The sequence below is a fragment of the Dromaius novaehollandiae genome, chromosome 1 (genome assembly GCF_036370855.1).
Source record: "Dromaius novaehollandiae isolate bDroNov1 chromosome 1, bDroNov1.hap1, whole genome shotgun sequence".
Taxonomy (NCBI): Eukaryota; Metazoa; Chordata; class Aves; order Casuariiformes; family Dromaiidae; genus Dromaius; species Dromaius novaehollandiae.
The window spans coordinates 32943124-32968373 of record NC_088098.1 but is presented as its reverse complement, the minus strand read 5'-3'; the positions used below and the strand labels follow the sequence as shown (position 1 = coordinate 32968373).

The following is a 25250-nucleotide window of genomic DNA, read 5'->3' as shown; positions in this document are numbered from 1 at the left end:
GCCTTCTTGTCACCTTTTCTGAGTGATCTTAGAAAAGGAGAGCATAGCAAATTTATCATATTCAAGGCATCATTCTAATTCCAGTGGTCAATAATATTTGTTCAGTATTTTCAAAGTACAAAAAAGGAACAGGACACTGCAACTTGTCAGAGTTGAAAAAGACTGCTTGCAAAGCCAATTTAGTTCTAGAGAATCATTCAAGAGATTGCCATTCAAGAGTCCTTTTTCTCTCTCTTGATCTTATATCACAACACCATTGATACTTACATCCCTGAAATTTGAAGACAACAACCTGCAGAGCCTTTCAGCCTTTCCTTCATTTCTCCATATTTTAAAACATCAGAGTCTAATTATGATTCGCTACTCTGACTCAGTCATACTTACTTTGCCTTGGGTCACATTCTGGTCAGGGGACAATAAGAAGAGGCAGGTATGAGGAGGAATGTCGATATTCTTTAAGAAATACAAATTAAATTGAATACCAAAGCAAATTATCAATACATTTTCTATGGTTCATTTTTCTCTTAGAACAGATATGTCTTTTCTGTTTACTGTGAAATCCAAAATATTATCAAGATGATTCCCAGTGAATAGGAGTTAAAGGAAGTTCTAACTTCCCCATGGAAATGTCTGTAATACTCAAGCAAGAAGACATTTCTACTCAGTTCAGCAGTGATGATGGTGACTTGTATCAGTTTATCGTGGAAAACACACAGTTCAGGACAGATGCCAGGGAACGGCATTAGGCTACCATTTTCTGGAGTTAAGCAAATAACAATGTGCTATGACAACTATTTCCAAGAATGCTACAGGAACTCATGACCGTACATGTCAAAACCACAAAAGCATGACAGTGAAATTTCTCATCTACTACTCACAACTTCAAATATGGATGGTGGATTTGCGCTCTGTTTTATATTCTGATTTGCTTTTTGAGCCAGCAGTACTAGTTTTTCTCTTTCCTTCTTCTGTAATGACCAAGATGACTAGAACTGTTAGTTGAGAATGAGCAACCATAATCTTGACTACTTCATAGTGAGCCAGACTTTATGTACTTTTCCCTAGGCAATGAGGAATCCTCCTAATTGCTCATCTAAGACAGCTTTTAGGTGAAAAGTCTTTCAGTCTTCTCTTTCCTACTTCTATTAAAACTTGAGACAAGGTGACAGGGATTTTTCTGTAATCTTCCAAATCTTCCACCTTTCATCTGTTTCTTGTGTGTATTAGAGTGATGGCATGATGGGTACACATACTGGAGAAAATTAAAATTAGATGCTCTTAAAATAATTTTATATTCTCTAAGTGAGTACCCACTACTCTGCCAGCCCCCTCTACTTTGCCTAGGATTTTTCCAAGCATGGGGAAGTCTTTTCTTCATTTGGAGATGCTAAATGGATCAAAAAAGAGAGGAGAACGATCAAAACGTTTCAAGTTGATGACTGATTCCTTGTTTTTAAACATTTTTTTTTCCTGCCTGGCTATTGCTCTGCTGTTTTCTAACTTGTTTTTTAGTTCTCTTATATTCCCTCAGCTGTGACAGTATTCCTGGAGCCAAATGTGGGTGCACTACCTCAAAAAAACAGCAGTGGGAGCTGGTAAGAGTGGGGAAAAATCATCAGAGGAATCTCTGAAGCTTGGGACAAAGGCAGAAAACACATCAGTACTTCACTAACAGAGCAGCAGGTACCCTCATAGAGAAGATAAAATTACAGGTAAGGAAATAATTTATGTTTCTATTTTGGTCTCATCCAAATGGCTTATCACTCTCTGTTCAAAATCCCTGGAAAAATAGTGAACTACAAACATATGAGGAAAACAGTTCTAAAATGTAATGATTTTTTTACTGGGGATAATTGGTAGCTCAGTCTTATCCTTGTCTCTGGAAAAATACGTTAAAAGATGAAAATACATTATATCTATTAGCCAATTTAAAACCTTAACCTAGCTTTAAAGCAAGGCTAGGCTTTTCTGGGTTTTTTTTGTTTGTTTTTAGAATATTAGACATAGGAAATTGCTTCTTAGAGGTTTCCCTTTCCAACAAGAATAACTATAGGCTTTTCTTTAGGTAAGTGAGGTAGGATTAAACTGAAAGGGTAAGAACTGTGTTCCTATCTCTGCTTCTCCTTTTACTTTCTCACAGCTGACAGGGTAGTATGACTCTTTATTAAGCTTCCATTTTCCCATCTTTAAAAAGGAAAGAGGCTACTTTTGTCTTCCATTTGAGATGACTAGATGGAAGAAGTGCTGTGAAAGTGAAGAAAACTACAGTTATTTAATTAATTGTCTTGCAGTCTTTTATCTCGTGATGCTGCAGTCCCAGTATGGAGTTGTGATCACCACAAAAACTACAAGAGGATACTCTTGTCTGAATTTCTACAGTTATTACCTGTTACAGAAAGTAAAACAAGGTTTATGTTTAAGTCTTTTTCACTTAAAACTCTGTTGTCTAAAAATGTTGAATTTTTATGATCTCAAAAAATTCTACCATAAACTTCATTTCTCTGCTAAGTCATGGAAGCACTAAGACAGTCTAGGCATTGTCCTGAATAATGTGCATTCTAGTGGCATTACCCTTTGGAGGAGAATAATGATGAAGTACATTGGAAAGCCTAATGAATTAGATTTATGCTTGACATAACTCATATGTCTTCATCAAAGATACATTATAATAATTGTTTCAGTGAGTTGTGTCAATTAAGTTCATTTTGTAAACTATCGAGTTCAAGGAAATATGAATCCAGACCCATATTTATTTGTTTTATAGTATTTAAATGTGTAGAGCCTTTATAAAAGCAACAAGTTATTGAACTTGTGAGCCACAGCTTAATCTTGTAATAGATGTTTCTAATGATCTACAGCATGACATCTAAGTTAAAAGGTCTAAAGAAAAGTAACATAAAAAAAAACAGTAATCTTTTTTCAGGCATTGTTTAAATAAAAGTAGGCAATCTTTTGATATGCTGTGCACCCCTTTTTGAAAATGATCATTATCAGCATGTCCAAAACCAATACCATATGTCTAAATAAGGAACTAGCTGCCTAAGTTCAGTATTGTCTTCTGAAATGTGTCATCTGTTATTTTATGGTAGTTCCCATAGCCTACTAACAGTAGTAATAATTGTAAATAGAGTTCGTCTCAGAATGTTTCTATCTTTCAAACGTTACACTGTCGTGTTTTTATTTTAAACATATGTAGGAAGAACACATCAAGTCTTTCATTTAGAGGAAAACAAATTCTGACTTTATGCCTTTTTTCTGTACCACAGGTCTATCCATGGACTTATTTTCAAAGGGCTTTTCAAATACTGTTTTATCATAATTAAAGATTGCTGATATACTTGGACAAAATGAGTGTTATCTATCCTATTTGTTTTTGGTGACAGATCAATGAGTTTTTGGTGACAAATCAATGAGTTTGTTAAACTTGAATATGCTTAAAGTTTTTCCCTTGAGATTATTGTTACTGTTTGTTTGTTTTTTCTTTGAAAACATGCTGTTTTGGTAAGAGAAGTTACTCTGATTCTAAAATATGTTTTTCCTGTCATTCTGTACATTTCCTTGTAAGTTAAAGAAAATTCCATCAATCCCCATTTTGTTTTCTGTAACTAATTCCGTAACAGTGTAGTACTTGACATGTGTTTGTTTCTTAGGCAAACGTGTAAAACTCTTCAAGTCCGAATGGAGAAGTAAAAAAGGAGGTTTCTGCTGTGCTTGATGACAATTTTTGATTTTTCCACACACACAAAATATTCTGGCTCCACGTTGGAGCAGCAATAGTTGTGATGAATCCTAGTCTTGGTCGGATTCTAAGGAAGGGCCAGACGTTCGTTGAGGAACAAAGAGTCAAACCACTCCAGAAAATGTGTTCCAGCCCTGGTTTATTACTCACAGAGCAGCAGGTGTGTACAAATACAGGTTTACACAGTATTAACAGGAACTGTTGTACCTAACTCTTCATTGTAGTTACTTAGTTTGCTGCAGATGCCCAGGAATCGTGGCTTATTTGGGCAGAGCTTCAGGAGGTTGGTTCAAGAGACTCTGCACTGCGCTGCTAAGCAGCCTCGGTGTGTCAATCAGATACTTCTGGGAGCCTTTAAAGGTCATTCTTCACTCACTGTCCTTTTGAAGGTAGACCCAATTCATGACCTTAAGTATACTCACTATTGTAGGAAAGCAATCGGGTGCTCTGGAGAGGAGAACAGAGCTTAAAAAGGAAGTACAACTTGGTATATCCACTTAGGTGTTGTTTATAGTCATAGCTCAAAGCTCAGCATCTTGTACTGGATTTCTCAAAACTCAGAAAACAATTGGAAAAAGGGTGTTTCCACTATATTCCTAAGGTATGGTAGATGTTGTCTGTTTATCATAAAACCATATTTAAGATAGAGGATTCTGCCATTTTCACAAATGTATGCCGTGCTGTCAAATGTTTTTTCCTTTCTATTTTTCTAGTCCCACGTTTAAGATCATTTGGCACATGCTTGTCAGAAATGGAGCAAGTGGAAAGCTCAATTTACATGCAAAAGGTTTCCATATCCTTTTGGTTTTTACTTATGATTTTTAACACTGATTTTATAGGCCTGCATTCTTTAGCACCAAAAGCTCCCACTGAAATCATTAAGAGCAGTGGGTAAACTTGAAATACAGAATTATACCTAAAATAACATTGTGTGAACTGAGTTTCAATATGTTTGTTTCTTCCTTAATGGAAATTCCTAAGCACAAGAATTAGCACAAATATAATTCTGATAAGTCACAGTGTGATAAAAGTATGAAAGAATTAGAAGCTTTAGAGTCTGGTTTTATCTAAGGCATCAGAAACTTTTGAATCATTGAACTGTATTGGGAAATGTTCAGTTTAATTAATAAAATGAGCTAGAAATGATAACTAAAGGAGAGACCTGAGGATCTGGAACTCTAACTTTCTCTGTTACGGGCTTGGAAACTTGTTTAAACTAACACTTTACATACTACAATGCCTAAAGTAAAATTTTGTAAAAAAATTTACAGCTCTCGAGCCTTATTTTCAGAAGTTAGAGAAGGCCAAAGTTTTACGGGCAGGAATGAAACATTTAAAGACTTTTGAAAAACTTGTCTATCAGCACATAACCCTCACTGAAGGTAAAGACCCTGTATAATTATCATTAAATATCCATTTTCAGATCTACTCACAAATCACTCAAATTTTGCCTGCTGTCATTAGCCCAAGTCAAATAGCAGTCTCTGATATTGAAACAGCAGCCTGTTTTCCAGCTCACAGTTCTCTGCTGCAGGTATTGCATCAAGAATACCTGCGAAATATGTTTGAATCCTCTAACCTTTCCCAAAACTTTGCAAGAGTTTCTTGTGCACTGAGAAACTTAGTTATCAACCAGAGACACCCAAATCCACACCTACTACTATAAAGTGCCTATGAGTCCTGTTACGGAAATGTCCTTAACAGCTCTTTGCTCCAGTTTCTCCACTTCTTTAGAAAATAAATTACAGAATTCTCAAGCTCTGAGGACATAGTGAGCCTGTCTTTGTTAACATTTGCAAAGCATTTTAGAGAATCACAGGTAGAAAGTATGAGAGAGGTACAAAGTAGTCGTATTATATGAGCAAACACCTTCCAAGCTTACAAGCTGATCTGTTTCAGTGCATAAACATGCACAAGTGGCAATGCAAACTGTCATTTGCTTTCATAAACCACATATGAATGATAGTGCCTGGCAAACACACTGTCCAGATTTTGAAATTCCAAAAAAGAGTGTGCTTCCATCTGTTCAAAAGATTCATTTGCAGTCTAGACCTTCATTTGCACAGGGCATGAGAGGAAAAAAGCTGTTGACAGATGTTTGTTTCTGGTTATGTGGGCCCTTCTGTTTGTGCATTGTGATATGCATATCAGGTTTTCAGCACTAAAACAAAGTTATTTCTCTCATAGAAATATATGATTGGTATAGCCTTCTCCAACGGCAGTTTCCTTCCCTGTTAGGAAAGGTTTGCAAAAGAATTACTTTGCTTGTCCTGCTTTATTAACTTCATGGTGCTCTGTTGATGCATGGTATAAGAATATAAAAATAAAGATAGAAAATGGAAGGAAATATGCTATGTACAAATATGTACAAATAACAGTTGTCTTGGTACAAGATCTCTGGCTGATCTACACATCTTGGAGGACAGTAGTAATCCACAGCTAAGCATTTTCATAATGTGTCTTTTTCATAAAGCATTTATCTAAGGAAACCTTACAGCATTCCCTGTATTTAGCTTATTGTTGTCCATTAAAAAGATTTGTAGGACCCTTCTTATTTTTTAAGGAATCCCCACATTATTATTGTTTTTGATAAGCTGTTAAAATTTGGCAGAAGAAAGCTATGGGTGCCAATGTCTTTTCTTTATTTCATGAATTTCCACTTAGCTCAGGGTGAGTTATTATTTTTAAATCCCTCCTCTGTCTTGTGTATCTCAGGAAAAAAAAGAAAAAGATAGCTTTGAAAGTTCTTGAGTATTCTGAAATATTCTGAGACAATGCTCAGGCTCTGACCATGCGCACAATCCTATATCTTGACAGAACAATTCTAATTTAAGAGAAAAGACCAGCATTAAGTTCTTCCTGTTTCGTGTATTTATTTATATTCTTTGGCAAACACCTGGAAAGGAAGGTCCACCAGACTTCTGAATCAAATGTAGAGGGAAGAAATGCGGCTTAAAAATTTCCTGCAATCTGCATTTGCATTAATACACGATCCCACTGGCATTATAATGGACTTCTCCCCACCACTCCCTCCACTAAATTCTATTGCTTACTGTTCAATGGCAAGTTCCTAACTTTCAAGTACTTGACTTTGCAAACTGAAGAGTGTGTTTTAATGTAGATTTTGGGTATGGTCTGTCATAAACATAGAAAATAATCAAAAGAGCTGCCAGCCAAAAAATTAGTAACGTACGAAGCTGTATTATGAAATATTCCAGCACACACAGATTTCAATATATTGTACGTTATCTATTTTCTGCTATCATTAAATAGTAATTAAAGTAATTAGGTGCCTCATTTACAAATATAAACTATTCTGTAGTTAGCAAATACACAGTGGTGTATTTGTCACTCTGAAGAAATAGAAGAAATGTATATGGCTAATCTTGACCCTGTAACTGATGCTTGGAGCAAGGAGATGTGCATTACTGTTTAGAGAATATTCACTCAGCCGTTCATTATAGGCTTGATTTTGTTCCCTTCCTCTACTTATGTCTTCAGGAAAAGTATCAGGCTGGGTTTTGTATGGGAAGCTGTTCTGACAGGAGAGAGGGTACAATCATCTGCAGCATTCATCGGCTGGGGGCTTTCACAGGTGAGGGCATTTTTCACCCGTTGTCAGCACTACTCAAATGAAGGCTGTCCAGAAAAATCTCTTGAGCTTGTTGCTTTTCTAATGGACTGCCTTTGAGGTCTCTTCATCTCTGGCCACTCTGGGTTACACTGGCAAAAATGTTCTACCCAAAAGCTGAATCTGTTTAATGAGTAAAAAAAATGTGGAAAACTGCAGTTGTATTTAATTATGTATTGTTGTTTTAAAATAAAACAAGTGAGTTCACGTACAATTATAGCCAATTTACAGCAGCCACTCACCAATTTAAATTAAAAAGTCTGCAACTGCAGAGTAATTATGCTTTAATTGCACATTTAGTAGAAGAAAGTGAGGAGAGTCTAATGCGTTGTATTTATGATATAACAACCATGTGAAAAAATATATTAACATAAAGGAAGCAATTTTGTTCCAAGTATGAGCAAATTAATTCAAATCAATACCTAGAATGCTTAAGGTGTTATGTCCTTTTTCCATTTGTATTGTTCAGCAGCAGAAAAGTTAATTTTCATACGTAATAATTATTAACTGAAAAATTGATTAGACTCGATTTGCTCCCATTCGGTGTTACTATTCTCTTAGGATTTTAGAGATCAGAACATGCCCCCATGTTATCTTTTCTCCTATTAAGACCATTGGCACAGTATCTTGCTTCCTAGCTGCTCAAAATGCACAGCTTTTACTATAGCCAGAATTAAGCGTTTCTGAAAAAAACATCACTAGATATTATCTAAACTTTCACTGCTTCTTTATGAAAATGCCTTTTCATCTAAGGGGTCCCTTTTCTCCTTAATGTGTGTGGATATATAACTTCCATTAATGTTAATGGCTGCTGTGTGCTTGCTTAATAAGTATTACCTTTCTACATAGAGGCAAATGTGGACTACTATGCGAGTTACTCAGAGTTAGTGTGTGTGACCTATAAGTTAAAAGGAAAGAAAAAGACAGCAGGGGGAATAATATAAGTTCAGGCAAGGGAAAGCGGTTAAAAACTGCAATCATGTAATCATAAAAACTAGGCATGTGCAGCTTGTTTTCCTATACAGTCTGTATAAATATGATGAACGGTGTGTATGATTAGACACCCACTATACAGCAGAGATTTGAGCAGCTAACTGAAGCTGTTTTTCTTCGTATCACCCGTTTATTCTATGTAAGAGTGCATGTTGCTTGTATATGGATTTTTTCACCATGTGGTTGTAGAGCTAGGCTGAGGGCAGTTTAGGCCTGCAGATTATAATTTCAGTGGCTTTCTTCCTGGCTTCACTAACTGAGGAGAACACTTTTGCGCTTGCAAACAGCCATGTAACTGAGCACTCCTGTATGTGTGAGAATGCTAGCTCCAGTTTATCACTGTAGCTGATGCATTGAGGTGGGTGAACTGGATATTATAGAAATAATAAATAGACTTTCATGTCACATTTCTACCTAGTTTCAAAAGATTTTGATTTGGAAGTCTAACCATATAAAATCACCTTATATACTACTCTGGGCTTGGCTTAATGCGTGTGATAAGTTGCAGTGTCATATGGGTAAACTGCATATTATCAAAGACCATCTCACTTGAATTTTGTCAGAAAATCTGTTACCCGGAAATATTTTCTGCCATTTTGCAACTCTGAGCTGTTTTAAATGGTGGCCAGCAGGGAAGAAAATGCTGCCACAACGATGTTTCTCTTCCTCTACCAGGGTGTGCTAGGCAGCTTGATTCAGCTATACGGTTGGTTCAGCAATAGCTTAAAGGCTACTTGTGTTGTGAACCCTCAGGGCTAAAAGACCCCCGTATACATTGCCTTTACTTTATATGACTGCAAAGCTGCCAGCCTCTCTTTTCAAAAGCAAAGGTTTACTCAGTGTGTTTGTAGGCAGAGCAGATAATTCATGTGAGTTACTGAGGCTGTGCTTGTTGTGTTGTGCCTCTGAGGAACCTTTCTCGGGTTCTGCTTTGGTTCTGGGCTATTCTGTGGTGCAGATGTAAGATGCTTTGACCCTGCATGTGTATGGCCTCTTTGGGAGTCTCACATCATTTGATCAGTCTTCAGTGTGCTTTGCATCGGTTGATTTACCACAGCTTTATATGTATATATCAAGTGAAGCTAATAAAAGTCCATCTGCGGATAGGATCAGGAGATGTGTATTTTACAATATGCAGCACAGTGGCACCTGGGTCCATGAGTAGAATTCCAGCATGTTATAATAACATAAAGAATAAATAACAATAAGGTGCTGTGTCAGCCTTTTGAGCTTTGGTGCACAACATAGAAATATGTTGCTTGACTTTTAAATTAATTCTTCATTATTTTTTCAGGCAATCTTACACTACAGAAGGGACCACATGAGGCTGTTTCCAACAGCAAGAACAAAATAAAATAAGAGCAGTGTAATAAATAAACCCATGTATCATAAAAATCACAAAGCACAATTTTATTATTGCCTTCTTAAGTGAAATTCCTAGAAACTACTTGGTGGAGAAGGCAAACTAAAGTAATGAACTCCTAGGACAGTCCTTTTAATATTCTGCTCAATGTTCCTGCTCTGCAGAGCTGACAAGAGCTGTATGCAAATAGTTTTGCTGAGGGCAAAAGGATGTTTCATCATTAAGGAGCATGACCCTTCTCTTTGCGATCAAAATGAAAAACATATGCCCCTTGATGCCAGAAAGTGTTATTGTGACCGATCCAATGGGTTGTTCCTCAAGAGCTGGGATGGTGTCCCCTGATATGATTTGATATTAAAATGTTACATGATCATTAATTGTATCCACTGACACAGCAGAAATATTCCTTAAAGTTATACTTCTTTGATATGACAGATTTTTTCTTCCTTTTCATGTTTAAAATCCAAATCAGACACAGGGAAAGTCCAATTACTGTGAAATACTTTGTCTCCCGCTCTTTCTATGTGGTCCTTCTGTTCCACTCTTGTTTCATGTTAGCCTGGGTGAAACCACTCCAAGTGAACTTCTTGTTAGTTATTTTATACCTGGTGAATAACAAGGTGTATCTATCTCATGTTTATGTATGCATGCTTTCTGTCCTGTTTCCTCACTAAGTGATTATTGCTTGCTAAAATGTATTTAGCCCTCAACAGGACATTACATTTTAAAGTAGCATGCAAAGAAGAGAAGAATATATCTCCAGTTACAGTCAATATTAAAACTCAATTACTAACATTTTAAAAGCATAGTTGTTAAGATACAGATGTTCTAACACTGAAAAAGATGAACATAATACATACTGTTTTCTTGAATCCAGCACTTCTAACTTTTGTGGAATGATAATCTGTGACCTTCAGATTTTTCTTATGAAATGTTTAAGCATGGTTATATTTCAGTTTCTCCTTGTCAGGTCCCATTCCAACAAAGCACTTCAACACACAATTTAAGCAGGGGAGCAACCCCATCTAATACCACTGGGTATTTTTCACTTATTTAAAAAACACATGAAAGAGCTTTGCTGGACAGAGATCTTATATTTCAATCTCAGTTTCCAGTACTTCAAAAGTAGATCCTCTATGTAAAGTTTTGATTTTCTCATTTTCTTTTTCTTTACAGGTAACCCGATAGCTAAAGACAAATCAAGTCAACCTCAAGGCTGATAACATTAAACACATCACACAGGAATTTCATTCCTCCATGCAATCCTTGAAGTGAAATTTTATACTTCTGGGGTGTATCCTTCAGAATCAATTGTTTCAGTGAGAACCTGGCTTGTAATCAGCAAAAGCCTTGAGATCAAAAATACTGGAAAGTTATTTTGAACTTCTGTGTCACAAAGATTTCAACAGATTGAACTGTGTACACTTGTAAAATTGCACTTGCGGAAGAATTTGCAGCTGTAATCGCAGGAGGTGATATTCAAAAGGTGGAGAAAGGCAGCAGTCTTTCAGATTCTCCATTCCAGACTGGTGGCTTTTCATCTTGATGAAGTCAGCCTCCAAAATGTACTGGTTCCTTCTCTCTAAAATGAACCCTGGTGCAGCATTAAGAATGCTGGTGGACTGCACACTACTTTAATTAAATTTCTGTTGCAGAAATTGTCCTCTGGCATGGCACAGTTCTAGACATTTTTATTTGTATTCTAATCTTGGAGCTCTGAAAGGTACATATTTCAACATCTTGAAGTTACTTTTGTTATAGGAATGGAAATATATATCCATTGTTAATAATTATTGTTGACAAGTAATAGTTATCTGAATACATCAGTCATATTAGAATGTATAGTCAGGCTGACATGTTTCCCTAAGGCTAACCAACTACTGCAGCTCTTTGGCAGTTAAAAAAGTAGTGGTCAAAACTCAATTACCATTTCCATTATAAGGCATTTTATACCTTTAAGATATACATTTCCATTTAGTTTGAAGGAGATGGGTGTTCCTGCTCTATACTTTACTCTCCTAGCCTTTAATTCTTTGAAATTCATGGTAAGCACTCAATGACACTATTTTATCCCTTTTTATAAAGGTAGGCAGGGATGTATATGAGTTTTGCAATTCTGAAATTGGATGGTACTCATTCAGATTGTTTTTATTAAAAAATAAAATCTCTTGCTTGAACCCAAGTACTGTTGGATGCTTATGTAGATGTCTGCTCATTCTATTTGCTATAAAGGAAAAAGCACTTACAATCATCCAATTCAGATCTTCTGATCCTTGCCAAAATCATTATCTCATGACAACATTTACTTTTTATTTTCTATTTCAGTAGCAATTTTTTGAACTTTGTGATGTGCTGTTCCATGAAAAAAATCTTCAATATTTAAAGGCCTTAAGCATCTATGAGCTTTTTTCTAAGTTATTACAGAATGTATAATTTTATAGTCCATTTAATGTATATTGTACCATCTGTAATATTGATACAACAGAGAGCTGGCAATTCCTTTTAGTGACACTGCATAAGCATGCTGACTGGAGAGGGTGAGAGGGTTCTGACTGTCTGCTTTGGTGCACTGAAATGAAAACCACGCACACTTGTTGGTAGTCAAAAATACATAGGGGCAAACTTATCTAAATGTCCTGTGTGGTTACCAGACTCTCAGAGAAAGAGGGAAACCCTTTTATCATTGCAAGCCATTGACATGGTTAGGTAGTTATAAAATAAGTTCCATGATGGATGAACACCCTGGAGTGCTCTGTCTGTCACAGTATCCCCTGCTGTTCCAAAACCATTTCATTACCTCTGCTGTATTATTGCACAGGAGAGCTTAAAATAAATGATTGCTGGGAATAAAATTGAGATGTATATTTTATCATTCTGCTGAGGAATAATCAAAGATGTTGGCAGAGAAAGATATTCTTTTCTGATTAAAATTTAATTAGGATAAACTGTAGCAGCAACTAGGTATCTCAGTATTTTAGGATGGAATAATATTGTATGGATTTGTGCTAACAGGTGGGAGAGAAGGTAGCATCTTAAAGAGATTCTTCGTTTGGGACAGTGCAAAGTATAAATGTGCTATATTGTAAAATCTGAATATGGCCTCTCTTTGGTCAAAAATCTGCATCATGCTTCTCAACATTTTTTTTTTGTTTCTTTGTTCTTAAAAAAACACTGAAAAAACTGTATTATATACAAGTGTAACACATGCATATCAATAAGTGAAAATAAATGGATTTTCAAATATACTGAATAGATTATCTGCAGTAGATTAATGTTGTGAATATTCATAACAAGTGAATAAAATTGTGATATAAAATAGAGTCCCCTGTATGGATGTGTCCTTTGACGATTTATATTCTGTTTACCCATGGAACAAAGGATTTTTCTTCAGTGAACAAGAATCACAAGAGTTATAATAATTTTGTATTTTTTCAGTAGAACTGGGAATATCTTTGACCATTCTTAGAGGTTCTTTTCCAAAAAAGAGAAAATGATGTTTAGCACAACTGTTCTAGCACTATCTTGGGAAATTCTGGTGACCATACTGTTGTTTTCATATGAGGTTGAATAAAAATGTTGCTTTTCTTCACAGAATGGGAATCCTGAAAAAATCTGATTTAGATCTTTTCACTAGCAATGGAACATTGTAGATCATCCTGAAATGGTAACACTTCAGTTTAATTTGTTGAATTTCTATCTGGGAGCAAGCTGGGAACCATAGTTGAGCTCTGCATCAATCCCTTTTTACTTCTGTCTTTAAAAATGGTGTATAATTGACTAGATCAGGTACGGACATTCATGTTGTAGGCATGTGGAGATTAATCCTGCTTCAACTGCTTCTTTATCCCCTATATGCTCGTTCCCAGATCTTTTGATGTACCCAGCTTCATCTGATTACAAAGATGTTCAGGCATTATGATCAGAGGGAAATCACGTTACCTTTTGAAATCACTAATCTTCAAGAACTGTGAAGCATAGGAGAAAACAGGGTCCCAGTCTGCAGTTCTGTATGGCAGTGCATCGATAGGGAAAGAAAACTCACTGTTTTGTTCAAATCCTCCAAAATGAGATGTAGTGGATCAGTTCAATGAAACAAGAAGGAATTCCAATGTGAGTCTTAATGAAAGAAATTTCCTAATCAGATCTAATAAATATAAAACAGCGCTTAAAAATCTTTCAAGCCTATTCTTGGTTTATCTGCATTATTGGTCGTGGTAAGAACTAACCTCTGAGATAGTGCTCCTACAGATACCATTGTTACGACCTTTAAATCCATCTATTCCAGTGTTCTGGCTACTCCAGCTCTGCTTGAGAATGGTACTGTTGTAGCATTTTAGTACTTCACACAAGCAAATGCAGCTCTGTTTCATATAGTATCTATGTGCTTTAAAACTGGAGACAGAAGGCATCAGATAGGTTTGTTATAAAACTAAAGAGCTACTATGAAGTTGTTATTTTGCTAGAATTCATAAAAATGTATGCAGTTTTTTGTTTTGTTTTTGTTTTTGCTGGTTATGATTGTACTCCTGGCATTATAGCTATCCAGGTAACATGCAGATATCTCTAACAACAAATTGGAAAGATGTGATTGGAATCCTTTTCTCTTAATTTACTGCCTCTTCCTTCATGCCTGGAATTTTGACACAACTGTTGTTAACCAAGATACTGGCAAGGGAAAGGAGCCCAGTTTTTGTTTGTAATAGAAGGGTTGCCTTAATCTCTAGTTTCTTCTTGCCAAAAAATAAATAGCTCTGTATCCAACATGTCACAACTGAACAATCTGATGGCATTAAATGGTTTCTTATGATTTCGGTGGTATTAAATGGCATAATGAGCATTACTTAATCACTCTATTAGCCTTTACAAGGCAGTTCTTATCCTGATAAAAGAATTTTTCTGTTTATTCTTTTATAGCCTTAGAAAACATTCCCAAATTGCATCCTTGATATTGTTTGTATGGGGTGTCACAAAACTTTCTGCTACTGTGTTATGCTCAGCTGTGCTATGCATCTTCTGTGTTTACCTGAGTTGTTTATGTGGTTATGATAAAAGGTTGTATATTGTTGAAATTCCCACAACATTGTTTTAATGCCAAGTGTTGCTAACATCTCCAAATGCAAACCAAACTTAAGACTGTCTAGCAAGCAAGCCATTTCTGATGACAGCTGGAAACTATTGGATTATGAAATGACTCTGTTCTTTTTTCTCAAAGTGCTGTTAATGGGGTGCCAGGCTTGCAAAAGCTAGGGCTGGTCTAGGACTATAGTACAGTTTTTTCAGCGGAGATGCTGAAGAGGTTTTGGGGGTGTGGTACCTGCATGGGACTGCTGGAGTACAGTTGATACCCCACAGAAATCCAGGACTGGGCTCCATATGGTGGTGACAGCAGGTCCAAGGACCTATTCTCTAGGAATAGTGGTGGGAAGATCTGTCTCATGTGTCTCTGGGATTTCCACCAAAGCCAGGAGGCAGAAATGGCAAGGTGCATTGGTGATTTTGCAAGGAAAGTCCTGAAGGAGCAGGATCACTAAAGTACACGTGCCTGTCACTATTTGAGTTAATGGTTAAAGAACCTTCCTTTTATTTCCAGTTCCTCCTTGCTACCATACAGGCACTGCTATGTGGTAATGTAGGGGGAAATGAAATCCAGTTATTCCTTGATAATAGATTTTCTTGATTAAATATCACTATCAAATGAATATTAGCCTTGACTGAAGGACCTGAAAATAGCTGAAAGCCAGTTTATTGCCTGACAAACAAACTTCAAGAAATAGTTTGTGTAATAGAAATATTATTGCCTATTTGTAACCCTAACTGTAAAAGTTCTATATTAGATGTGTAAGTTATGTTTACAGCTATAACTATAAAATTCTATTTAAGCCCAATATACAAGCAATGATATTCTTTTTTTCCCTGCAGTACTGAGGCACCCCGAAGTCTCTGTAGTGTGTGATTTATGGTTCAGCCTATGCTGTTGCAACTGGGAAAACAGTTAGCTGGGAGAACCAAATGTAAAAATAATGATGTTGCTTGCTTTACTGAGACATCTTTATTGAATGAGATAAGTAGGTGGAGCTGCACTCTATTCAAATATCAGTGTATCATCAGTGGCATTTCTTGATCTTTTTCTCCTTACTGGTAAAAGAAACATGGCAAAAACTGAAATGATATTATTCAGCCTTATGTTCTAGTATTTAGATCTCATAACCAGAACTCCCACAATGTATGGAAGTTATTTTAGTCACTATGTCTTCATATAAAGTTTTTTTTCCCCTTGTTTCTCTCTTTATGATTAATTTTGGATGCCTTGGGAATGTTTGGGTGTAGAGAATATAACTAACATTTCATATTACTGACTTAGAGTTTTAAACTCTTTATGTTTTTTGTTCTTTTTATTTTTCTTTGGTCATTTTCTCCTGAGCTGGGATCCAGTCAGTTCTTACCAAATTTCAATAGTAATGAGAAAAATTAAGTTTCTTTTGTAAATAGTGGCCCAGACCTGAACACAGACTCTCTGTAGTTCTTCTTGGAGAGAAGATGAAGAGAGAGATGATGTGTTTCTATCATAAGCTCTTAAAATGGTTTCCAGTTCACACTATTCTGTCTGAATAGAAGCATTTTTTCCTAACTATAAATGGTCTGCGTTTCAATATGCTCTGTGATCATAAAGCTGATGGAATGGTCCTCTCTGTATGGCAGATTATCTCAGCAGAATTTACAAATGGAAGATGATGATTTTGCTAATGTCCATGGGCAGGTAGACAGAATTTGGTCCCAGATGCTCTGCCTAATGTTCATGGCAAAAGCGACTCAAAAACAATGCCTCCATATGCCGTAATTGCTCGAATTATTTCTCAGGCATATTCCCTTGTCATCCCTCATATGCAGAACTCATTAGATTCCTAGTGGGAGAACATATGGAGAGGAGAGATGATGGAAAACATTGTAAAACAGACTGTATATTTAAATTTATATAATAAAAGACCTCTGTACACAGGGAAACTTGGTGGAGAAAGTTTAAACTGTTTTGTCCCACTTCATAAGAAAATCAACTTTTATGGAGCTGTGGTCTCACTGGGGGGAAAGATACCTAAAGACAATGGGTGAAATCCTGGCCTTAGGAATATTAGTGGGAATTTTGCTTCTAATTTGAGGGCAGCTTGTCTTTCCTGCATTATTTGTCCAAATAGTTAAAACATAGCTATGTAAGTTCTTTTCACTAATAAGCATGACCAGAAGTCAAAGCTCAGTCCCTGCAGATCTGTTGGCAGAATCAGGCCTTTGGCTATGTGTTTGTAAATTCAGTGTCGAACCAATGACTATTAGGACTGCCTAATGGTTTGTTGATTCACAAAAACTTATAAAATTCCTTTCATCCAGCTCAGCTGAATGATGGATTGGGATTCACATCCACTGCACAGCTCTATGTTTTTCAATGACTATAGAATATTAATAATTAATTATTTTCCCTTTCTTATAGTTCTCCATAAGAAAAAGAAGATAATCCAACAGGGATTCAAAATGTTATATGCTGTAGGTTCTGATGCTTTTTAAGTTACACTTAGGATTCTTTCCTGTTTTATATTAAACTTTTTCTCTTCTTATTCTTGGCTCAATACTGAGCATAAAGCTGGTTTCAGGGGGGGAGCACCTGGGATACTATAAAAGGTACCAAAGGTGAAGGTTGGCAGTAGCAAAAGTTATCCAGTAGATGGGTGGGAGATGGATAGACTCATGTTTGGGAACACTGTGACTTTACCCCTCTGACTGGTGAAATATGGTCTATCACCTGGAGAAACCCTTCTACAGATGCCATTGTTGCCCAGCTCCTAAAGCAAAAATATTGTCAGTACAACTCTTAGCTCAGGGAACTGAACACATGGAAATGAATACTGGAAGGACATAGAGAGCTGTGGAGAGGGAGCAGGCATTGCTCACAGTGGGGTTTCTACAGGCCTTGAAAATGTTGGGTACTTCTTCAGGACGTTTGCCTTTGATCCACAGGATCATTGCCTTTCCAAAAGGAGACAGATAATGGCTGTTCAGGTAGCGTTTGCAGTAGACTGGGGTGTGTGTGTGTTTTGGCAAATATCCCTGTCTACAGCCAGCATTTGGTGTCATGGTTTGAGAGAGAGGGCCAAAAAATTCAGAACTGACTCTCCTCTATTACTGTTGAAAATGGACTATATTGTTATACATATTCTTCTCCTAAATTAGGATTGCACTGTATGCTGCTGGCAAGCAGCACCATTTGCCCTGCACCTTTCAGACCAGAATAGTTGCTCTGACAAGCCTCATCAGGAAGCAATACATGCATTACTATACGTGCTCTCATCTTATACTGACATGCCTGATTATTCTATAGGCTTTTTCTGACAGTTGCTGGGTAAATAGTTATTATTAGATGGAAGTTTAACATTTATTATTTTGCACCAGTACAAACAATGCACTTAAAAGATGCATTTTCCAGCTTCTTGTTTGTTCATCCTATTACAATTTATTCATTTGTGCGACACATGTATTAGCCTGTCAGCTGCTGGTGGCACGTGTTAAAATCATGTCATCAGTTGGTGACTTTTTAGTCACTGCAGGGAAATGCTGTTTGGGTTGTAAGCCTTTCATTAGCATGTCGTCGTTTTCCATTTCATCAGTACCAGGGGTAGAAGCTAGATGATGAAGTAGTAAAATAGCCTTGAAGATGTACTGATTTAATTACTCTCAGGCAGGCAGCTAAACCTTGCTCAGTGAAGGAAGTTACAGCTCACGTCCATAAGATTGTGTTCCCTTATTCATAATATGCTTTGATTCAAATTTGATTATATGGAAATTTTTGCAGTAGTAATATTAATATAAAAAATTAATAGCTACTTGAAAGGTGGATCCTTAAGCACTGATGTATGCAATGATTTCTGAAATTCAGGACTTAATGTTCCTGCTGATTTGGTTAGGAAAGTAGCAGTTATTTTCCTAATTTTTATGTCTTTGGAAGGATATATAGGTACACCAGAAGACTGGGAGCTAAGGAAATGATTTAACTGGGCTTGAGTGAACAATGGCTAAAAGTGTTTATTGTCCAGGTCCATATAGCTTGGATCCTACCTCACATTTTGTTAAAGCATCTAACATAAGCACATTAAGCTGATCAAAGGCATTTAGCAATTTTGAAAGGAAGCACAGAAGAAATAAAAGGCAGTTTGTGCTTGGGTTAGCTCTACTGTCTTTAGTGAAGTTATTCTCTAGGTGAATCTATTCTTAAGTGTTTTAGCTATATAATTCAAATAATTAAGCTGCAGTTCATTTGAAAACCTAGGTGAAAGGGTAGATGAAACAGCATGAACTCAGAAAACAGCAAAATGCAGGTAACAAAAAATTTCGAATCTTCTTTTCAGTTTCACCAGATACAGTATTGCTGTGCTGCAATTGAGAATTATATGGCCTTTGGCCCCACCTCCAGGTGAACAACGTGTGAAATCGAGTCCTACTCTTACTTCTACCATAAAACACATAGCAAAGGACAATTTAGGAGAGGTATTTGGATTAAAGTTTTTCCTGTGCAAAGCTCCAGTGCAAGTGTCTGGTCCTTTTCTGTGCTCCTTAAATCTTGAAGATGGAGATTTCTTAGAACCTCACTGGTGACTTAGGCTTCTTATGGACTTCTGCTCAGATTTAAATTTCATACTTACTGCCTGTATCAGCCATTCCCAAGGCTTTGTTGGCAGCTCATACTCCTTACAGCAAGTTGTTGTTCAGTATGGTCAAATACATACTTCGTAAACACTGTCTTTACATTTGATATATTTGATCACCTGCAGCAATTCCAAAATGGCTTTCCCTCTTTTGTGCCAAGATTGACGATTATTAAAATATCCTGCATAGTCATAAACTCAGTCAGCTCATTCACAATAAAGAGCTGTGATGCCTTTAGCTACTTTTTCCCGGTCAGAGAATTGCCAAGGTGACCTTTCATGCTGTTTCAATTGCATAGCCTCACCGTTATTTAACTATTAGAATGATGGAAAGCTTGCACTTTGCTATTTGAGTGGCAACATTTCCAGAGAGGGGGACCTGAAAGAATGAGCATACGAGGGGCTATAATTAATGTGTCACATTAAGGAGTTAAGGATAAGCAGCCAAAGAAAGACTAAACCTGGTGGAGCAAAGCAGCTGCAGTCTAGTCCTGAAAACTAAAAATCCATTTGCAATGCTTTCTGGAATCTCAGTATCTCCTACTGGTGACAAAGCGTTAATGATAGCTCATTTTTCCTGCACTATGTCTATACCATCTATCATTATTGAAATGTACAGAAAAATGTAGCCTCTGAAATGCTATTAAAATTCCTCTCAAAATTAAATATTGGTGAGGTTGTAATAGACAGTTAATGCCACACTGTAGGTTTGCCTCCTATTTAAAAAAGTGAACTAATTTCTATTTATTTAAAAATGTTTACATATTTATATTTACACAAAGAAAACGGGAGAGTTAGAGAACACTGAACATCTGAAACCTCTATTTTGTGTACAAATAATGAGTATAAAAAATATTCTAAGCCACAAAACTTCCCTAAGGACGGACATACTAGGCTAGAATCAGTGATAATCCATGTGGTTTAATCTTATTTGGCCCACTCAGGACACACCCACAGTGAGGCTAAAGCAAATAGGACCAGTTGTACATGACCTATAATTCTGCAGATGTATGTCTTCAGGGTAGGACAAGGGATTTCCTATAATGATAAGGCAACATGAAGCAATCATAGATGGAAGCAAGAAATCTAACCCATCTTTTCATGGGGTGAGAGGGGGGAAAAAAAGGAAATAATTCTCTTTCTTAAGTAAAATGCAAGTTTAAGAAAATTGTTCTTTTTTTAAAGTGAATTGAAAAGAAAAACAGGAGTTAGTGTACTTTCTCAGTAGGTAGTCATTTGCCTTCTAGGGAATGCTTTCACTATAATTTTGAGTTTGCTTACTACCATGTTAAAATGTAATTATTTCATGACTGTATGATTAAATGTATTCTGTCTACACGAAGCTTGAATTGTGTTGACAGCAAGCCAAATCATTAGAAAGACGTGGCTCTTGGAAAACCTTTTGTCTTTACAGTACTATAGGAGGAGTGTGAACATCACAGACTGTGAAACCTGTGTAAAAAGCAGAAGAGAGAAAGGTTCCTTTCTCCATCAGTGGTTAGGTGATTTATATACATGACTCTCATTAACATTAATGGGAGTTATCTGCCTCATTTTTTATGAGCCTGATGTGAAGTTAATGGCAGTCTTCCCATTGTCTCTAGTGGGCTGTGGATCAAGCACTAAGTGCACAAACTAGTTTGTTTGAAATATTGGTGCTCGTAGGCTTAGAGTTTGAATGTGTTTCATTCACATTTACAACACAAAATGCTGTGTGAATGCCTAAGAGTACTTAAAGAGTGTGAGCTAAGGAGTTTAATATTGCAGAGTGTGCTGATCTGTGCCCACTTTGGGGAACCCACACAGCAGACTGCAGAAATGCCTGAGCCAACTTTCCATGAGATAACATGAATATGAGAAGTAATCTGCCCAGCAGCATGAGCTGATTTACTTTTCAGACATCTGAGCAGCAATAGGTGTAATGGAGTCTGTGGTGGGGACCACACGACAGGAGGAGTTGCTGTGCCATGCTATGCTCTATGCCCATCAATAATATACTATGCAACCCTGCTTTTTGGAAATCTACCCTGGGATCTGCCTCTGTGCTGTGCTCACCTCTATCTTTTTCCGTAATAGAGAAATCATGTTTTCTTTGCAATAATCCTTTCATTGACTACTTATGCTTTACAGGTTTAACTAAACTAGACTGTACTGCTTTTTCTTCTGTGGGGGAAGGGAAGGAGTCCTGATATTTTTGGCAGAGTTGGAAGGACTTCTATTTAAGTTCTTTACTATGAGCTAATTGTTACAGGGAGAGATGCCTGGCTTTGCCACCTGTAAAGAATGTTTGTGGCCCTGCTAGGTAGCCTGGCTGCGGATTGTGAACTCTTCTCATGGTGATTCACATTCATGTTTAAGTATTACCAAGAATGCCAGGTTTATCCTTTTCATGATGCTACATTGGTATATGCATGCAAAACTGGCCTCCGGAAGAACTTATAGTTCAAAGGTGAGCTTCTGGTAGTGTTATGGGAAGCTCTAAGGCTCAAGGTGTGTGAGGGCTTTAAGACCCACGGTGTTTCTCTTCTCTGCCAATTAAGGCTGCTGCTGTTCCTATTTCCAGGTCCAGGTGCAGCCAGTAGCAAGGCTGAACATGTATTTTGAAGAGGCAAATACACATGCTCTACAAACATGGCTGGCCACACAGCCAAGAGACCAGTGCCTTTACCAGCATCTACACAAACACACACATAAACATGAACAACGCCGACGGCCCAACTCTTTCCTCCTCTCTGGCTGATCAGGATCGAAGGTTATTAGTGGGCCATATACACACCTTCACTCTCCCAGTTTCTGGGCACTCCCACATCTGCAGGTCCATTGAATACTAGTGTGGACTTTAAGTCTGTCGGCTATCCATGCTTGGACACTGGGCCTCTTACCCAGTCACCAGCTCTGACCTCAGGTCATTCCTGATGCAGGTCTCCTCCTACTCACTGACTAACCCAGCTTGATTGAAGTTTGCCAGTGAATTACCCACACCCACACAGAACAGAAAACAAACTCACACAGAAAATGGCTAGAAATAGAGTTTAATAAGACCAGCGGTCAGCTTACGCACCATCAGCCCCTTTTTTCCCCTTCCACTTCAATTTTACAATGCTTGTTCCTCCCTGATCCACCTTTATCTCTCCCTTTTCCTGCATTTTTCCTTCCCTCAAACATTTCGTAAGTTTCACACATTCCTGCAATTCCCTTACGTCATCTTTTGATAAGCTTTACATGGTTCCATAGCTCTTCTGAAATATCCCATATCATAGTTGCTCTTTCCCATGATTATCATTTCCCCTTGCTCTTCTGTTATAAAGTTGTGTATCTGTGTGTTTATTTTATTACTTTACTATCTCATCTTTATTTCATATGCCAGATAATCGTTAATCAGATGACCTCACAGACCATATATTCTTACATTCCGGATATCCTTACAGATACGTGTACTTAGACTGAATGATGGCTGCTGAACTGAATTCAGTTTTGCACCTCCACCCTGCCATCCTTGTGAAAAGTCCCATCTCTTCATTGTAGTATATGCAATTTGATAATGTGGGGAGAATACTTCATTCCTTTAAAAGAAAAAGGCTGGATTCTTCTTTTCCTTTCCAGACACTTTGAGATCAGATGGGCCAGACATCCTGTCAAGAAGCCCACGTAAAAAGCTGAGATTGAAAGCTTCACAGAGATAATACAAAAAATGTTGCTGAGCAGCTTCTCTGCAGGGCCTGGGAAGAGCAGTAGCATGGAAACCTGGACAGGCTTATGGAGCAATGGCCTACAGGAAGGGAATGGACCAGAGCATATAGATGAGCTGATCTGGACATCATCCAGCACACCTGTGCACTTACACATCCTTGTGCAGGACTTGGCTTTTGCTCACTTCAGAGACAGTCTCAACCCTAGTGATAATTTGTCTACATGGTCAGCTTTATATGCCAAACCTTCTTCCAGGCCTGCCTGTGGAAGGCTAAGTATTCACAAGCTACGGTGCTGCACTGTCTGACTGCCCAGGAGCAGCGGTCCTTCACCATGCCAGAGAAAAGTCAAGGCTGTTCGTGTAAACCAGCCTTTGCACTGTGTTCTGGAGGCACAGCTAAGGGTCAGGTACAGCTGACATGTGGTTACTACCATGCCTGTACCAGCACCTCTCCCTTGCTGTACCGGGAGGGCAAATAAGCCAACTCAAGCTGGTGGGTGGCTTTGCATTGAAATGGAGTAAATGTACCTATATAGCCAGCTGCAGCTGAAAGGTGCTATAAAATGCTGCTAACTTCCACCTCAGCCTGAGATTTTGTTAGTCATTCTATCCATACCACATCATAAAATGTCAGCTTTCACAGATGGGTTGGATTTTCTCTGGCTGTGGGTTCTTCAGAGATTTTCAAAATGTGAGCAAAGAGAATCAGGGAAGGTGCTGCACAGTGTGGGTAATCCATCAGCTAGGGTACAAGCAAGTACCCAGATATGTGCTTTACTGGCCACATTCACATATTTTAGGGCAGGCACAGCTTAAGCAACTACAGGAGGAACGGGACAAAAATACTCCCTACTTATTCAGCTCTGTGCTGAATACTGTTCAGTATGGCTCCACACTGTGCAAAAAAAGAAAAGGTAGGTGCAGAGAAGAAAACAGAGGTCCTTTTACCTTTAGAGAATTTTTAAATGTTATTTACAGGTCGTACTTTAGTTTTAATTTGCACTTTGTTTTTTTCTTCTGTTTTTTTCTCTTTTTAGATTAAATCGGTTTGATAATTTAAAAAGCACTTTTACATCTTGTTAGCAATCAGCAGGTTGGACTGCAGTGCTCTGGAATTTCTTATTGTGTGTATTTGTGAGTTTAATAAAGTTCTGCTTTAATATAAAGCATTTGTTGTCTACTTAATTGTTAGGAAACGGGAAGCCACAGTAACTCCAAAGGGTTTTATTAAAGTATCAAAAATCAGCAAGCAATCTACATGAGCCAATTAAATAGTACCCTACGTCCCTCAACTAGAAAGCACAGAGGCTTACACTTAAATTGATATTCTCTGACAAAGAAACCAACCCTTACCCAATCCAATCTATAAAATTTATCAGGCACAGCATACCAAGTGCAGATTAACAGTCTCCTCATCCTAGGAATTGAAAGAAAATAAACACGCAGTCACTTAAAAACCTTGTAACATATCAATACAGCAGGTTTTAAGAATTTCTGTTAAAAAAACAATTTGCAGTCACTGTTCTAAACCACCATGTGCACTGTAGAAGTAAGCATGCACCTGAGTGCTGAAGTTCCCTTGCCGCGATTCACCTCGGGTTTGTGGCCTGCTTCTAGGGTGCTGTCTAGGTGGTGTCATATTTCTATGGAGTACACTTCAGTAACGTGTAGCCAATCCAACAGAAAAAAATGCTACCCTTAATAACAGAGATGCTTCTTGGATGCCTGAAAGCTGGTGCAGCCTCTTTGAAAGACAGTTTTATATGATTAAGGTCAGAGCATAGTTAACAAGAGCTTTTCCAGTGGATCTTGCTTTTGACTGTCGCCAGAGACACACAGAACTGATCAGTGTGCTTAGCCAACAGAAATCCCCATCCCACCTAGACAAGTCCTTCCCCACAGTGTATCATGTAGCTATTCTTTGTACGGTGCTCTGTACATTTCTAGGAAACCTGGGATGGTCCTCAAAGCATTCTTGTGCTAGAGATAAGAATCAGTAAGGAGGCTCGGATGTGGGTAGTGAGATCTCGGTACTTTTTGGACAAAGTACTGTGAACAGGAGAAGAGGAATTTTGCTCTTTTGAAGAGTTCTGTGTCCCAAGTGTAGTTCTGATAAACCTTTCCTGGGCTGGAGAAGTTTACTATGG

General features: G+C 37.5%; 1 protein-coding gene across 5 annotated transcripts in view; it reads left to right on the top strand.

Annotated features, from left to right (window-relative positions):
* TAFA2 (TAFA chemokine like family member 2) overlaps positions 1–13046 on the top strand; it is a 197399-nt gene extending 184353 nt beyond the window's left edge. The window contains exons 5-7 of one of the 5 annotated variants that reach the window (XR_010388170.1): positions 1513–1712; positions 3651–3899; positions 10903–13046. Coding sequence is in view for 2 of the 5 variants with exons in the window: in XM_026092369.2 (XP_025948154.1) it covers positions 7241–7334; positions 10903–10946 (138 nt within the window). In the remaining 3 variants the exon portion in view is untranslated. Of the gene's footprint in view, positions 1–1512; positions 1713–2291; positions 3900–7240; positions 7335–10902 lie in introns of those variants that run through there. The other 4 variants (XR_003257985.2, XR_003257981.2, XM_026092369.2 and 1 more) reach the window with 4 other exon arrangements.
* The last annotated feature ends 12204 nt before the right edge of the window (positions 13047–25250 follow it).